Genomic DNA, 16,223 nt, shown 5'->3' on the forward strand with positions numbered 1-16,223 from the left:
AATGAAATTTCCTAAATTTCGTTATGCAAGAGCTAGTGATAACAGATGATTATAAAAGCATCATATGGATACACACTTTATAAACATACAGAGGTGGAAATTAAATATCTTTTAAAATCACTGCTTTTTGTCCATAAAGTATAATACTCCTTTAAACGTAATATTTTGTTACAGTAGACAGTGGGGTCTGGATATGGCCAGTGCTGGTGGGAAGAGGCTGAAACTGATTTTTCTTAAAACTCACCAGAAATCCAGAGGTCAAAAGGTAGTGAGTGATAAAACAGTATATGACTGGTGGGAAAAAATATATAAAGGATTTTAATAAAAACCTAAAAATTACTGGCTCACTCTCATTGGCTTCTATACTGTCAAAGGTAACTGTTATAGTCATTAGGTGCTTGTAATCAAAGAAGCAGAGACATTACTTTGCCAACAAAGGTCCATCTAGTCAAGGCTGTGGTTCTTCCAGCAGTCATGCATGGACGTGAGAGTTGGACAATAAAGAAAGCTGAGGGCCAAAGAATTGATGCTTTTGAACTGTGGTGTTGGAGAAGACTGTTGAGAATCCCTTGGACTGCAAGGAGATTCAGCCAGTGCATCCTAAAGATCAGTCCTGAATATTCATTGGAAGGACTGATGTTGAAGCTGAAACTCCAATACTTTGGCCACCTGATGCGATTGAAGGTCGGAGGAGAAGGGGATGACATAGGAGGAGATGGTTGGATGGCATCACTGACTCAATGGACACGAGTTTGAGTAAACTCCAGGAGTTGGTGATGGACAGGGAGGCCTGGCATGCTGCTGTCCATGGGGTCACAAAGAGTCGGACACGACTGACTGACTGAACTGAACTGACTGAATCAAAGAAGTACTTCTTTATGGAAATGACTGTTTCTTACACCATCAAATCCACATCCCTGGCACGATTCTCCCCATGGTCTAACAGTTAAGTCAACCACTGATACTTCAAACAAAAAGCATTTTCTTCTTTCTCATCCCAGGACTGGTTTGCTATTGGCACTGCATATCACTTCATGTCTAAGGTGTACTGAAATCCATTAAAGGATAAAATATGATCATTTTTAATAAAACATATCTCAGAAGACAGCCCAGCAGGCCTCTGAGACAAAAATTACACACATGATCATCTGGTAATAGTGTAAACGTAAAGCATTTCAAGGGTCTTCCAAGTGACCTTTGAAGAATTTCATGAGATTCAATCTGTGGAAATCATGACTGCCTTAGTCTGTTCCCAAATAATTCATACTATCATGATCAATTTTTATTGAAGATTTATCTCTTCAATGTTCATTTATTTTGGCCTATCCTCTCTAATTATATACATTAAAATAATTTTCATATTTTAATTACAAAAAGGCAAAAGTAATTTTTGTTTTAGCACAGCACAACTGCATATGCTACTCACCGTTCTGAATTTAATCAGATGTTTCAAGTGCATTATCCCTTTGCAGTAGTTCTGAGGAAGTAAGCTATCATCTTGCCCTTTTATCACTGCAACTAAGTTCCATAAATTGTCACTGCCACCTGGAGGCTGAAACGTTGATACAGGACACCCAAAGACATAAGAATGAAGGAAAAACTTCAGAGCATTTTGCATCTTTAAACATATAATGCAGGCATAGAAAACTTGAAAAACTAACAAAATAACAACTATATTTTCCTTATTGCTGATTTTTTTAAAGAAATTTGCATCTCTTTATTTTTATTTGTGTTTCTGACCACACACCAAGCGGCATGCAGGATCTTAGTTCCCTGACTAGACATCGAAGCCGGACCCCCTATATTGGGACATGTAGGCTTCCTCACTGGACCACCAGGGAGATTTCTACCTGACTTACAGTTTCTGGTTTCCATTTGCTTTCTTACACTGGGACAACACATGTAAACATGTGAACTTAATGACAAAAAGCTGTCATGATTCGTTTTGGCTCAAGGGGAAATTTTCACATTTCATTCCCACAATACTTACTGATAAACATTCTGAAAACCATCTGAGTTTTTTCACGCGAAGGTTTCCACTTAGTTTCTCTATCTCCTGTTTGATATCTCTTGACACTTTGCCACACAGCAGAGGGGGCGCGCCCTGCTCTACGGCAGAATCTGGAGAGAGACACAACCTCATGAGAAAAGCGTGCTTACCAAATGGTATTTAGAAAGAAGGTCTAATTCAGGCAGAGTTTCAATACCTGTGTTCCCAATGATTTCTTCCCAGGATCTGTCTGCCAGAATATTTATTTGTAAAGGAGTGATTAATGACGTTAATGACCAGAGTCTCACCGTAGAGTCCCGGGAGCACGAGGCCATTGTGAAGGGGCGGTGCGGGTGGCATGTCAAACCTGGTGGAAGAAAGAAAGCCATTTACTAAACGAAGCACTGAAAAATATTTTTCATTTACATGTACCTCCTAAGTGTGAAAAGTGTTAGTCGCTCGGTTGTATCTGACTCTTTGTGACCCCATGGACAGTAGTCTGCTGGGCTCCTCTGTCCATGGGACTCTACAGGCAAGAATACTGGAGTGGGTTGCCATTCTTTTCTCCAGGAGATCTTCCCGACCCCGAGATGGAACCCAGGTCTCTTGCACGGCAGGCAGATTCTTTTTTTTTTTTTTTTTGGCAGGCAGATTCATTTTTCTTCTGAACCACCAGGGAAGCCCTACTTCTTCAGAACTGAAGTTATGAAGAAATGTTCTAAATAACATTTCTGTCTTGGCTGTAAATGATACAAGGATGTTTAAAACAAAAAAGTACTAAGTATCTTCTGTAGACAGGAATACAGGGTTGAATAATTATTAGAAAGCAGATGGTCCTGGATGAAAATATTGAAGTTACATTTCAGTTGGTGTATCAGCAAACTGACAGTCATATCAATGGAATACACAGAGATCTGTGAGTTAATGGCTGGCTGGCTGGACATTCTCATTACAAGATAAAGAAAGATTTGAGAACCTTTCACTTTAGAATGTCCACAAATGGGGCTCTCTCCCATACTCAGTCCTGCACTGCAGTAACTCAAAGGCCACTGGGGTCAAGCATATGGTTACAAATGACTAGATTAGGGTTGTGTGTGTGTACTTAAGTCACTCAGTCATGTCCAACTCTTTCATGACCCTATGGACTGTAGCCCACCAGGCCCCTCTCTCCATGGGATCCTTCAGGCAAGAATACTGGGTTTGTTAGGGTTAGCTTCCCTTAATCATCATTTTGCATTCATAATTCAACTACTTAACCCTATCGATGTTTGGGTGCTAAAAATGAGAGCACAGTGATGTGCAAAAGGTAAGAAATCTGATTTTCCATTCCCAACACATTTATACTACAAAACTTTGTACTCTATTAAAAAATAAAACACTGCCCTAAATATCCAAGAATAGAGGTAAAGGGATGGCTAGATAAGTCATAACTAAGTTATGACTGATTTCCTGTTTTACAACTTACTGTTGGGGTGATGGTAAGTGAGAAAAACCCAAGCCTCACAGGTGAATATGTACAAGGGTGTGTGTGTTGGGGGGGGTGGGGGTGGTGTCTGCTTCTCTGCAGAGATAGAGACACCACAGTGCTAACAATAGCTATCTTCTGATCATTTCTGGGGATGTTTTCTATTTTCTTCTGTGTATTCTGCTATCGAAATAGTAAACTTCTTGAATGCATACTTTCTAATAAGGTAAGTCTTATTTCAAAATGAAACACTGTAAGATTTCTTCAAAAATACTGTATTCCTCAGAAACTGAATCATTAATACAGCAAAATTTAGAAGTACATGAAAAACACTTTACCATATACATCTGCACCGTGATCATACACAGTATCCAAACATATTCCTTCTCGTGTGTCCCACACTTTTATAGTATAGTCCCAGCTGCCAGATATTAGCAGGTATGGGATCTCAGTATTCCACATCAGTCCCCTCACAGGTGCCGTGTGTCCACTAAGAATATTTATGCACGCATCTTGAGTGTAATCCCAGATTCGAACAGAACTGAAAACAGAATATTATGCATATAATACCATTCAAGTTATAATTTATCTAAAGGGTCAATATATTTTTAATGGAGCACGAATTGTTAGTGATTATTTCTTAGCATACTGAAAAAGCAGTTTATGTTTCAAGATATGTTGATTCTCTACAGCAGAAAGAATGAATAATTAGTTGGGCTAGAGCCAGCCTATTACAATATTTCTTCTTTACTTTTGCTGGTCATTTACTACATATATGATTTCACAATTTATATGTTTAAAAAAACTGCCTTAAAATATCCAGAGCAGATAAAGCCGAAGAAAAAATACGACTAACAACATGTACACAATCATTTAAATGCACTCAGATTATTTGTATCATGAAAATATAGCATAATATGATGATGGATATTATCTGAAAAATCAATTCATATCTACACTTCTTAAAAAAGACTTTATTGGAGGATAATGACTTTACAATGTTGTGTTAGTTTCTGCTGTACAACAAAGTGAACCAGCTATATGTATACATATATCCTCCCTCCTGAGCCTCCCAGGGCCCCCATTCCACCACTCTAGGTCATTACAGAGCTCTATGCTTTTATCAACACAGTAAACAGTTCATGTTTATGTCAGTAAAACACGTTTCTTAGTCTGTGGAATCACTCTCGGATAAGGAACAAAATTTAAATACAAATGGATTCATAATATTACTGGAGTTTACTGACTGTAGAATACAAATATTACTGAAGTAAAATTTTAACTTGAAATCAGTTTAAGACCTCCAGATGCCAACTCTGCTTGGATAACTCATAATTACCTTTAGTTACAGATTTATACCAACCTGAAAATATCAAAATATTAATACTCCAAAGGTTATGCTACTGCTGCTGCTAAGTCACCTCAGTCGTGTCCGACTCTGTGTGACCCCATAGACGGCAGCCCACCAGGCTCTGCCATCCCTGGGATTCTCCAAGCAGGAACACTGGAGTGGGTTGCCATTTCCTTCTCCAATGTATGAAAGTGAAAAGTGAAAGTGAAGTCATTCAGTCGTGTCCGACTCTTAGCAACCCCATGGACTGCAGCCTACCAGGCTCCTCCATCCATGGGATTTTCCAGGCAAGAGTACTGGAGTGGGGTGCCATTGCCTTCTCCCAAAGGTTATATTACACCATTAAAAGATACATCACATACTTTTATTTAAGGCATATATCTCTTTGCGCTTTATATAAAAAAAACTTTTCTTCTCTTTTATACTAGGACAGGATAATGTGGTTAATATTACAACTTTTACTAGCACAAAATAAGACTTTCCTTACCCAAATATATCTCCTATTCAAATAGCCCAAACTATGCAAACATGTCTGGATACAAAATACAGACAAGATTTCAGAAACTTTCACAAACCCAGAAAAAAATGTTAAATCATTCTCATTTCTAAAATATCTTCTCTTCACGCTAACACATATAATCATCCTTTATTCCATTCTTAATGAAAACAGAGTACAGCTGTTTTCCATATTAAATATGAGAACATTATTAAAAATAAACTCTGTATTTTACAAAGCTTTACTGTTTCAGACATTTTCCCCAACAGACCCTTCTACAATTTTCATTTCTGTTAACTTTGTTCTTAGTAAGACACAAATAAGCATCTACAGCAAGCACAATAACCTCCTCCAGGGGATTTTCCCAACCCAGGGAATGAACTCAAGTCTCTCGCATTGCAGGCAGATTCTTTACCATCTCAGCCACCACGGAAGCCCAAATAAGGACACAGAAAGCATGAATATGACACTAAGGAAAAATTGTTAGATGTGTGCAGTTAGATACTTGTTAACTGCCTACTTATTAAGTACATATTTAGAATAGTTCCACATACAAGCTGGATACATAAATAAGCACATTTCTAGAAAATTGCAAGCTTCTGAGTTTCAGGACTAGAAACAAGAACCCAAAAGTACATACCCATCATCGGAGCCGCTGCAGAGAGTCCCCTCCCTCAGAGGAGACCATCTCACGTGGAACACTTTCTCCCTGTGCCCGCTGAACACCTTCAGCGGCTGGTCCGAGCTGGTGGCCACATAATAGACACGAACGTTTTTGTCTTCACAGCTCGTGGCTATCATGTCTCTGAAACATCATCAACGGCCCATTAAAAAAATGAAAGGGTTGATAATACCCGGTACCGATAGTTTCTAAATGTACACTGTACTAGCTTCTAAAACCAGAACGCTCTGCTCCCTTCATCAAGTTACACTACAGACCGATGTTCAGTAAAAACATCATTTATAGAAACTGCTCTAGTGCAGTTAGTTTCTCAAGCTTCCCTTTTAATCAGGTAAATTTATTATTTTATTTCCCTCAGATGAGAGATAATGGTATATTTACTTCTCTATGTTCTTTTTCAAGATATCCATATTCATAACTTGAATATTTCTCAGACCTTTATATTTTGTAACTATTGGAACTTGAAAAGGGTCCCAAATGGTCAGTGATTGAGATTTGCTGAATTGCTGGTAGACAAGTTATTAATTATCCTTCCTGGGTGCCTTAGATGGTAAACTGTCTGCCTGCAATGTGGGAGACCTGGGTTCGATCCCTGGGCTGGGAAGGTCCCCTGGAGAAGGAAATGGCACCCCACTCCAGTACCCTTGCCTGAAAAATCCCATGGACAGAGGAGTCTGGTAGGCTACCATCCATGCAGTCGCAAAGAGTCAGACACGACTAAGCAACTTCACTTTCAAGTTATTAATTACTACATGCCCTGACTGCTGGTAGATTTTTTTGCGGCATTGGTACAAATAGCAATGTTTCCCCCAGAAGTGTACTAGAAAACTCCCGAAAGACCAGGGTCAACTCATCTGACAGTAAGTAAGTCACAGTTCTATTTTCCAATTCTCTCTGGTGGTTCCCCAACTTGAGATGCTTAACCGTTTGATCCAGAAGAATCCTTTGGAAATATAATATGTGGGTATGATCTTTTAATTATCATTGCTCATTATTCTTAAGAGAGTGAGACAAGCTAAGCAACTATCTGTACCCTAGTGGTCACGCTTGGAGTACTGTTCCCAGTGGAATTCAGGTACTAGACAGACCTGTGGAATCATGAACCAGACACAACAGTCTCTCCAAGGAACATCAGCAATCATAGAAACAGTTCCCAGGCCCAAAGGTAAAGAGGGGAAGCTACACATTTTGGATCCAATTGTCATCAAAACCTTCTCCAAACTTCGAACTACTGAATTTTGTCGTATCAGTTATAATACCTATATTTATTAAAGCTTACATGTCAAAATACAGAAGTCTTTAAACTAACATGCTGGTTGGTCTGTAAATGTATAGATTACATGCACCCAAGGCTCACTGATAAACAGGCTTGTTTCTCTATGTGGGAAAATATATTTTGCATAATACAAATATTTACATGTACACAGGAGTATATTTTATATATGTATATGCAGATACACAGATAAAAAATCTTAGAAATGAAAAAAATTCAAAAAGTGTACACACAGCTCTCCAAATTATAAATTCAGGAATATGAATAAACTTTTATAAGTTCAAGATGCTTTTCACTTATCTCTTAAGTGGAATATAAATACAGAAATTAGAACATTTAGAAAAGATTTTTAAAGACAAAAATGAAATATCAAAATGAAAAATGAAATTAGACAGGCTTAGCAGTAAACATAATAGTTAAGTATAAAGGACTTTTTTTTTTAAGGTTTGTTAACCAACAAAGCATACTTTATTCATATCTTTTTTTCCCCTGACTGGTCAAATTCTTAAATTCTTATTAACCCTATAAAAGAGGGAAATAAGAATGTGGAACTGTTCTGTGGGTCAGATACAAGGTAGTTCTACTCATTTGTATGTTCAACAAGTATTTGCTCCACATCTACTCTTTTCAATGTAAAATGAGGGTTAGAAGCACAGTGTTTTGCTAAGAATATAATGTGAAAAATAGAGAACCGTTGCTGATCTCAGGGAGAGGTAGCCAATTCACAACTAAAACTTAATTTTCTGATGTTAAGTGTCCTAAGGTGTACTATACTACAGGGGAATTATCTGAGATGGGGCTCAGGGAAGACTTTTCTGCAGAAGTGGTTCCTGAGCTGAGAGATAGGGAGAAGTTATTTATGTCCAGGTCAGGGTGGGAAGTAGAATCCTAGATGCAGGTGAAAACAGGAGCAAAAGCCTTGGGGCAAAAATGAGCTGGCTGACTCAAGAAGCTGAAAGCCACTGTGGCCAGATGTAACAAGCAGAGGTAGCAAGGTCTGGAATGAGATGATAAGGTATAGAGGAGCCGGCTTATACAGGGACTGCCTGGCTAGGACTCTGCATGTTATCCCAAGATCAATGGGAAACTGCTGGGAGATTTAAGCAACAGAAAGCCGTGCTCACATCTGCATCTTTCGATGCTCACTCTGGCAGCCACCTGGAGAACACAGACAGAGGAAGTGGTGACAACAGGTGCGAACTCTGAAATTGATTTAGAAGGCTTTTGCAGAAGTCCCCAAATAGACAAATGTCACTGGTTCAGTGGCTGGGGGGTGACTGGGAAAAGAATAATTAGATGGAGGCTATGACAGGAATCGATGGCTGACTGGAAGTGACAGTTGAAGGATGGTAAGATCTGAAAAAGGAGAACAAGCATTCGGGTTTCAGCAGTTTGTTGTTGGCACTTTCAGGCCACAGAGATGGAAAACACTGCAGAGAAGCTGGTCATGGGCGCATTTCAGAATCTTTATCGTGTGTTATAAATTCTTTATTTACTGGAAGAAATGCATAGGTTCATCATTTTAATAGTGATTTGATTCAGAACCCAGTGTAACAAGGTTTTAATATTTGATATGTATATTTTAAAAGCCTAATCCATATTATTTTCACAATATTTAAACAAAGTTTCACTTTTTAAATATAATTTGTTGTTGTTATTCAATTGCTCAGTCATGTCCAACTCTTTGCAACCCCATGGACTGAAGCATGCCAGGCTTCCCTGTCCTTCACTATCTCCCATATAGTTGATGGGATATATTGATCCCACATATTTGATGGCATATAAATGAAATTTATATCCTGTCAAAGAGAGGTGTGAAACACAAGATTCTTGGAAGTGCAGGGGCCTAAAGGATCAATTTTAGTGGAGGTTTGATGTGGATTAATTTTTAAATCTAAGCTGATGTTTACATGGTAAATACCAGGCTCTTAAGCAAGGCTGACCTTTCAAAACCATTCTAAGTTCCACATCTTGGGAAATCACCCCATGTCATGGCATTCACATCAGGTGGAGGCCATGGAAGGTCATGGGGACAAAGCCACTGCAGAGATTCCTAAGAGGGCCACCAGGGCCACATCTCTCAGAAGCCACACACAGACTGGACTGACTTCCATTTTCATTAGTGAGCTGTATGCTTTTCCCTAAAGCAGCAGCAAGTTGTTTGAAAAGTAGGAATCAATATTCCTAAATCACGTGAAAACTTCATGGAATTAAAAATAGATGGTTAAACATGTAGTTACAAGACCAGATAAGGGGAATGTTACCTAAAAAGAGTAATGAATATTACTTAAGAGAATAACATCAAACTTTATAGTTATTCAAAATCTTCTAAGTGTAATTATTACTTATTTCAGGAAAAAATACTTACTTGTTGTTTTGGCTCCAATCACAACCAAATACTGCAGCTGGATGTCTGTATTTGTGTAGTATTTTACCATCAATTGTTCGAATTATACTGAAATTAAGTATAATATGTTAATAGAAAACTACATTCTAAATACATTATTCAAAGGAAGAAAGCCAAAACTATATAATTTAAACAAAAGTGTTTTAGGATAGAGACCATGTCTGCAAAGCACAGGGAACATTTAAAAGCACCATGTAAATGATATTATCATTATGATAAGTATATTTACATCACAGAGTATTAATTATGGCAACCCACTGAAACCTATTTAAAGGAGATACTTTTTTATTTAGAAAATATTTTATTTATTTAGGAAATACATAGTATAATACATATATTTTAAAACACAAGCATTAGATTTTCAGCTTCAAAATTTAACAGTTGAAAATTTATGTTTAAAACAACTCATTTACAGTGTTGGTTGTATGTATTATTATACCAAGTCTGGTGTAAGTCATTATAACATTTTCATGGCACATTTTTAAGGGATACAACTAGAAATCTGGAAGACCCCTTCTCCCCAAATACATTCCATATACTTTCAATGCAAAAATAAAGGAAGCTTAATACCCTACTGTTGGAGTAGGAAATGGCAACCTATCCAGTATTCTTGCCTGGAAAATTACATGGACAGAGGAGCCTGGTGGGCCACAGTCCATGGGGTCGCAAAGAGTCGGACATGACTGAGCACACAATATCCTTCTATATTATTACCATAATACAAGGGCTACGAATTCCATTAGAACGCAAAGTTGTGTGTAAATTAATGTACTGCAAAGTTTTAAAAGTCTTTGTAAAAGACCCTTTAAACATACCCCTGTTATGTGAAAGTGAACGTGTTAAGTCATTCAGTCTTATCTGACTTTTTGCGAACCCGTGGACTGTAGCCCACCTGGCTCTACTGTCCATGGGATTCTCCAGGCAAGAATACTGGAGTGGGCAGCCATTCCCTTCTCCAAGGGATCTTCCCGACTCAGGGATCGAACCTGGGTCTCATCTGCTGCATTGGCAGGCAGGTTCTTTACCACTAGCGCCACCTGGGAAGCCAACCATAAATAATATTTATGATAGTTGGCAGAGCTGAACAAACATAATCTTATCAAATATTTTAATACAGGTGCTAACATGATACACTGATATTATCAAATGGATCTTTTATAAACAGTGTGATTTCATACACAGTACTCACCAGTAACCATCACCACTGCAGGTTGCTATTCTTTTGGAATCTTTATGACTCCAGGCAATGCAGAATATCCCATTTTTTCCATGCTTCAAAAAATGCAAAATACCTATCAATAAGAAATAATTCACCCCTTTTTTCTCTTATTTACTTACTCCTTCTAATATTACTTTTCTATTAGGAACTTGCTCTAGATGATGCTACAGAGACATTATTGTGACAACAGAGAGCTGAATATCCACTTTAAGAAAGTGTAAAGCTGTCACACTTAAGGAACAAAACCATTGTTTTAAGACATAAGCTGGGTGGCTCTATTTCCTTTTGGGGGACACTGATAAAGACCCAAAGTCTGTCAGTCATCTGTAGAATTAAGCTCAGTTTTATACCCTTTTCTGGGAAAGCCCATCCTTCCCATAATGATGAAGATAGTTATCGTTTTCAAACCCAATGCTACTAAAACTACAGTAAAAGAGATACTGCAAGCAACTGTTATTACTGATTGTTCTTCTAAATTTCAAATTTTTGTTTTTAAAAATAAGGTTTAAGGTTATTATTATAACATCACTATGTATTTACCTGAACTCTATATTTATCCGTATTCTTGGACTGGGGAAGGGTAAAGGAATATAATCACAGCTGGTATGCTTAGAACTTTTAAAAATACAAATATAATCTATACCCAGGAACGTCACTCATCAACTAGGTAATGGGTGTAACCAATTCATTTCCAAGTTTCCCAGCATCTTGGTGTCTTGTGACCTAAGTACCTTCTCATTAGCACTAGGCAGCCCCAATCTGACCCCATAGCCAGCCCTAAGCATCCAGGATGTCTCTTATGTCATTCATGGCTTTCCCAGCGTCCAGTAGCATAGTTAGGACCAGTATCAAAATTGCTTAAATTTAGGATAATAAATGTGGGAAAAATTAACACTGCTGGCTTCAATTAACTGTTATAAGGGCCTCACAAAATAAAACGCAGGACATTACTGACCCCTAAGTGCACTGAGTTCATGCGGATGAACTTAGCCAATGGAGGACCCTGACTCCTTCAAATGAATGAGTATAAAGACCACCTCCATTCCTCTGTCCATCTTTATAAAGATGGACACCTCCAAAAAGGTAAAAATACCAAACAGAAGACCATCTTGAACAGCCTTAAAGCTCCAGTGAAAAAGTCACTTTAGTCTCCCCTTAACACCAACCACAATTTAAGTACAGTAATCACTGTAACCACTTGAATGAAATTTCAAGAGATTGAGGGAAAATCCTAGATTCTGTTCATTGTTTTCCTCCCTTCACAGCTAACGCATTGTCCATAAGATCACATATATTTTGCAAATATTAATAGAACTCAGGAAAAAATGGAAGGACAATTCAACTCCAAGCAGAAGGAGAAGTACAATCTGTGACACTACAAAAGGGAGAAAGGGAGTTTTTACAACTTGTTCTGGAAAAATGGAATTTGAGACTCAGAAGAATTAAAACATCCAATTTTACCATCTTTTAGATGAATAATCAGGCTCAAGGCAATAAAATGATTCTTTGTCAAAAGCTAATCAGTGACAAAACTGGGACTCTGATTTGGGACACATTCTGAGCTTAGTCTTTTTCTAACTTTTGAATATTTGCCTAGACAATCTTGTGGAAGATGACTTAAAATTCCTTTGAACCTCTAATGCAACTTTAGGTGAATAATTGTATCTTAGACTCAAGCTACATTTTTCAGAATTCATTTTAGCATATGCATGTCCTCTTGGATTTTCTTCTAATTAAGAGAATATGATGCCACCTGCTGATTAACTATTAAGTTAAGAGAGAAAAGCATTGAAAATACATGAGGCCATATAAGACATTATATTATTAAGCTAGCAATAAATACATCCTACCTCATTAAATCGTTGTACCATTTTCCCCTTTTTAATATCCCAAATAAAAGCACCGTTTCGGGAAGTTGCTCCAGCAATACAATTTAAATCACCTTAGGAAACAATTTGTTAGACATTATATGAAATGTCTGCCACAAATGCAATTCTTTCTAAAAATGTAATTTTTGAAAAAGACTTGAGTTTGCAAAGTGCTTCAAGTTTTTTTTTAAATAATGAACATTATTAATTACATGCAAATATAGACAGAAAGTATAGTGCATAAATATATCATACAATTTCAACAATTATCAAAGTATGGTCAATCTTATATTTGTCTATAGCCTCCTACTGGCTTTTTTGGAGCAAAGCTCTAACATTGTGTTCTTCCATCAGTAAACACTTGAGGATGGATGTCTAAAATACAGGATCTCTTTTATTAACGTGCTCAAACTAGTATAATCACAAATAGAAAAACTATTAATAATTCCTCAGTATTATCATATATCCAGTCAGCATTTACATTTTTCTGACCATCTAACAATTTTAGTAATCTATTAATGGTTAGGAAAGCAAATATTTCTGTAGGCAAGACACATGAAAAAATTCATCTTATCAAAAACATAATGCTCTTCATTATTAAGTAAAAAATCTATGAAAATCAAACTACTGCTAAGTTAGTAGATGATTCTGAATTTGTTACAAGGCAATCAAAGAAGAGGTTTTCTCCATTAGAAGAAAGAAACAGCTATTCCCTGCTACCTAGGAGAAAAAACACAGAGGAATTATTTTGTGATAAATGACTGTAAGTACTTTAAAAAATAGTCCTCACCAGTTTTTCTAGGATTTTCATTCTGCTACCCTGTTGGGGCTCTAAAATTACTGGGGGAAAGTTTTCACATTTATTTTCACCTCTAAAAATTTTCCTGATTCTACTCTAAAAACAGGGAAAAGAAAATAGAAGTCTGAAGACATAAAACCCTTTAAAAACCCAATATATATATTCAGGGCTAAAAATTTATGTGCATGAGGAGATAAGCTAAAAATAAGCTATATACTGGCTATAAGTCAGTTTTTAACTCATACATTAGTATTAGGACAAATAAGTAAAACATTCTACATACTTTTTAAAGTGAAAAACACAGTTTAGTTTGTAAAGTTGTTCATTACAGGAAAATTTAATCTTTTGGGAAAAAATGCCAGCGGTTTCATAGGAAATCTCTTTTATTTCTTATGCACAGGAAAGTATAAAGGTTCCACCATACTGAGTCCAAGAAAAGACCCTAGTGTCACATAAAGTCCTTCAATATTACAAAAGTGGAGTTTATACAGAATCACATGCTCATAATCAAACTGATGATCATTCTTGTTCACAAAACAGATGCACCGGGGAAAGATAGGTAGTATAATTTTTAGAAAAAATATTTTATTTTTATATGTTTGATTCACATGAAAATATTAAGGAAAACTTCCATCATGTAAAATACATTATACCTTTATAGGGCTTCCCTGGTGGCTCAGACAGTAAAGAGTCTGCCCGCAATGCGGGAGACCTGGGTTCCATCCCTGGGTCGAGAAGATCCCCCAGAGAAGGGAATGGCAACTCACTCCAGTATTCTTGCCTGGAGAATTCCAGGGACTGAGGAGCCTAGTGGGCTATACAGCTCATGGGGTCGCAAAGAGTCAGACATGACTGAGCGACTAGCACTTTACAGGCAGATCTATTCAAATGCAGCTAAAATGAGATGTGTCAGTAGCATCCTGATTTACTGTGGCTTTTCTATGTGACTACACCATACAGAAGGGCCCAGAAATCAAAGTGCCTGCTCAGGGAGTTTATTCTAAATCCCCTCAAAACTGCACCAACACATATGTTGATACTAATTTGCCTCCACAATCAGATGCAACAAGACGGCACTGAAGGACAGAAGATAATGTAGATGAACATAAAAGTTACGAGAGTCATCCAGTCATACTCCCGACTTTAATAAAAAAGGTTCTTACCTGGAGCCCAAGAAAGGGAATAAATAACCCCTTCGTTCCCCGGGGAAGTGTACACCGCAGTCAACGTGTTTATATCCCAGACTTTTATGGTGCCGTCAAATGAAGCTGTTGCTAAAAGATTGGGATTGTCAGGCTTGAATTTGCAGTCAAAAATAGTTTCCACATGACCCTAGGAACACAGCATAAAAAAGCACAGAGGAAAACCAGGCAAAATGTGAGCTCTCAGCAGGGTTGTATTCTATTTTACACAGAGGCTTCATGATCATAACAACAGACGTTTGCAGACTCACAGAATTATTATGACTCAATAACAGAAATAAACCTTAGAAAACACTTAATCCAACCTTGCTCATTTCATGAATGAGAACAGGAAAGCTTGGAGTAACTGGCAGAGATGGACTTTCTCCTTCGTCCTGCAAGAACATTCTATCTCTCATTTTGCTTTCAAAACACAGAGCAACTACATGATTTTCCAATACTAATACATTTTCCAAAACATGGCCCACACGTTAATGGGAACACTGCCAAATGCAGAATATTCCCGATAAGCTAAGCAGACAGTACTTTTTAAAGAAATTTAATGTTTACAATATTTACAATTAAATACTTTTAATAGTTCTAGACTTCTAAAAAGTTTCAATCAACCAAAATAAATTCTTAATGTATTGTTCTCTACAAAAATAATCTTAGGACAATATTAATACATAAGTAAGAGTAAACATCACTTTATACACAAAATAAGTATTGCATTATAAAAAAAAGAAAACCCACAGACATACCAAGTCCCTAAGAAAATCCCACTTCCTGGCTCCCATATCATAAAGTCCAACACCACCATCCAAGAAACAGCACACAGCGTGACCAGGAGGAAGAGAGAAGGCTTGATTCTGCGTCAGAGTTGGGGGTGGGACTGCTTCACTCGTGGAGGATGTGTGATGATTTTTGGTTGGGAACTGGTTTGAAACTAGGAAAGAAAATAATAAACCCTAATGCCAGTGGCTTCCCACATGCTGGAATGAAGTCAAAGGACTTAATTTAAATAGATGCTCCTTCATTTTCTTTTATCTAGAATTTGTATCAGTAAACACTTAATAAGCAATGATCAGATTTTCTGCCACAGGTGTAGTTTTGCAGAACTGCCTATGCACGCACACATACATATATACAAAAAGGGGTATTATTTTGAAAAGAAGTGTATAGAGTGCAGGTGAAAACAAGATGAATAAAAATTAGTGTGTGAGGAATCACAATATGTGGTGAATATTTAGTTTCTTACTGCCTCATAAATTAAAACAGCTTGATAATTTTGGAATCAGAATTTTCTTTCAAAATGCTGGTATAAAAGCTTACTGCTTCCTCTACACATGCAAACATACATGTGAAGTTTTTTCTTTTAAAACTAATAACCCTCTTCCATAAATTTTCAATCCAATGAAAATAACTATTTTTGAGATTATTTATGATTCACTTTAATTTAGCTTGTGGCTCAGCTGGTAAAGAATCCGCCTGC

General features: G+C 37.2%; 1 protein-coding gene across 11 annotated transcripts in view; it reads right to left on the minus strand.

Annotated features, from left to right (window-relative positions):
- The window catches only part of WDR17 (WD repeat domain 17), a 65,399-nt gene that overhangs the window by 20,368 nt on the left and 28,808 nt on the right, over positions 1-16,223 (minus strand). For 8 of the 11 annotated variants that reach the window (XR_014063346.1, XR_014063345.1, XM_081523874.1 and 5 more), the window contains 10 exons: positions 15,493-15,677; positions 14,714-14,882; positions 12,734-12,825; positions 10,854-10,936; positions 9,626-9,712; positions 5,943-6,107; positions 3,794-3,996; positions 2,208-2,357; positions 1,991-2,121; positions 1,427-1,552 (listed from right to left, as the gene is read on the minus strand). Coding sequence is in view for 9 of the 11 variants with exons in the window: in XM_081523874.1 (XP_081380000.1) it covers positions 1,427-1,552; positions 1,991-2,121; positions 2,208-2,357; positions 3,794-3,996; positions 5,943-6,107; positions 9,626-9,712; positions 10,854-10,936; positions 12,734-12,825; positions 14,714-14,882; positions 15,493-15,677 (1,391 nt within the window). In the remaining 2 variants the exon portion in view is untranslated. The remainder of the gene's footprint in view (positions 1-1,426; positions 1,553-1,990; positions 2,122-2,207; positions 2,358-3,793; positions 3,997-5,942; positions 6,108-9,625; positions 9,713-10,853; positions 10,937-12,733; positions 12,826-14,713; positions 14,883-15,492; positions 15,678-16,223) is intronic. The other 3 variants (XM_081523877.1, XM_081523878.1, XM_081523876.1) reach the window with 2 other exon arrangements.

This window comes from Giraffa tippelskirchi, chromosome 8 (assembly GCF_054371585.1).
Source record: "Giraffa tippelskirchi isolate mGirTip1 chromosome 8, T2T-mGirTip1v1.2.pri, whole genome shotgun sequence".
NCBI lineage: Eukaryota > Metazoa > Chordata > Mammalia > Artiodactyla > Giraffidae > Giraffa > Giraffa tippelskirchi.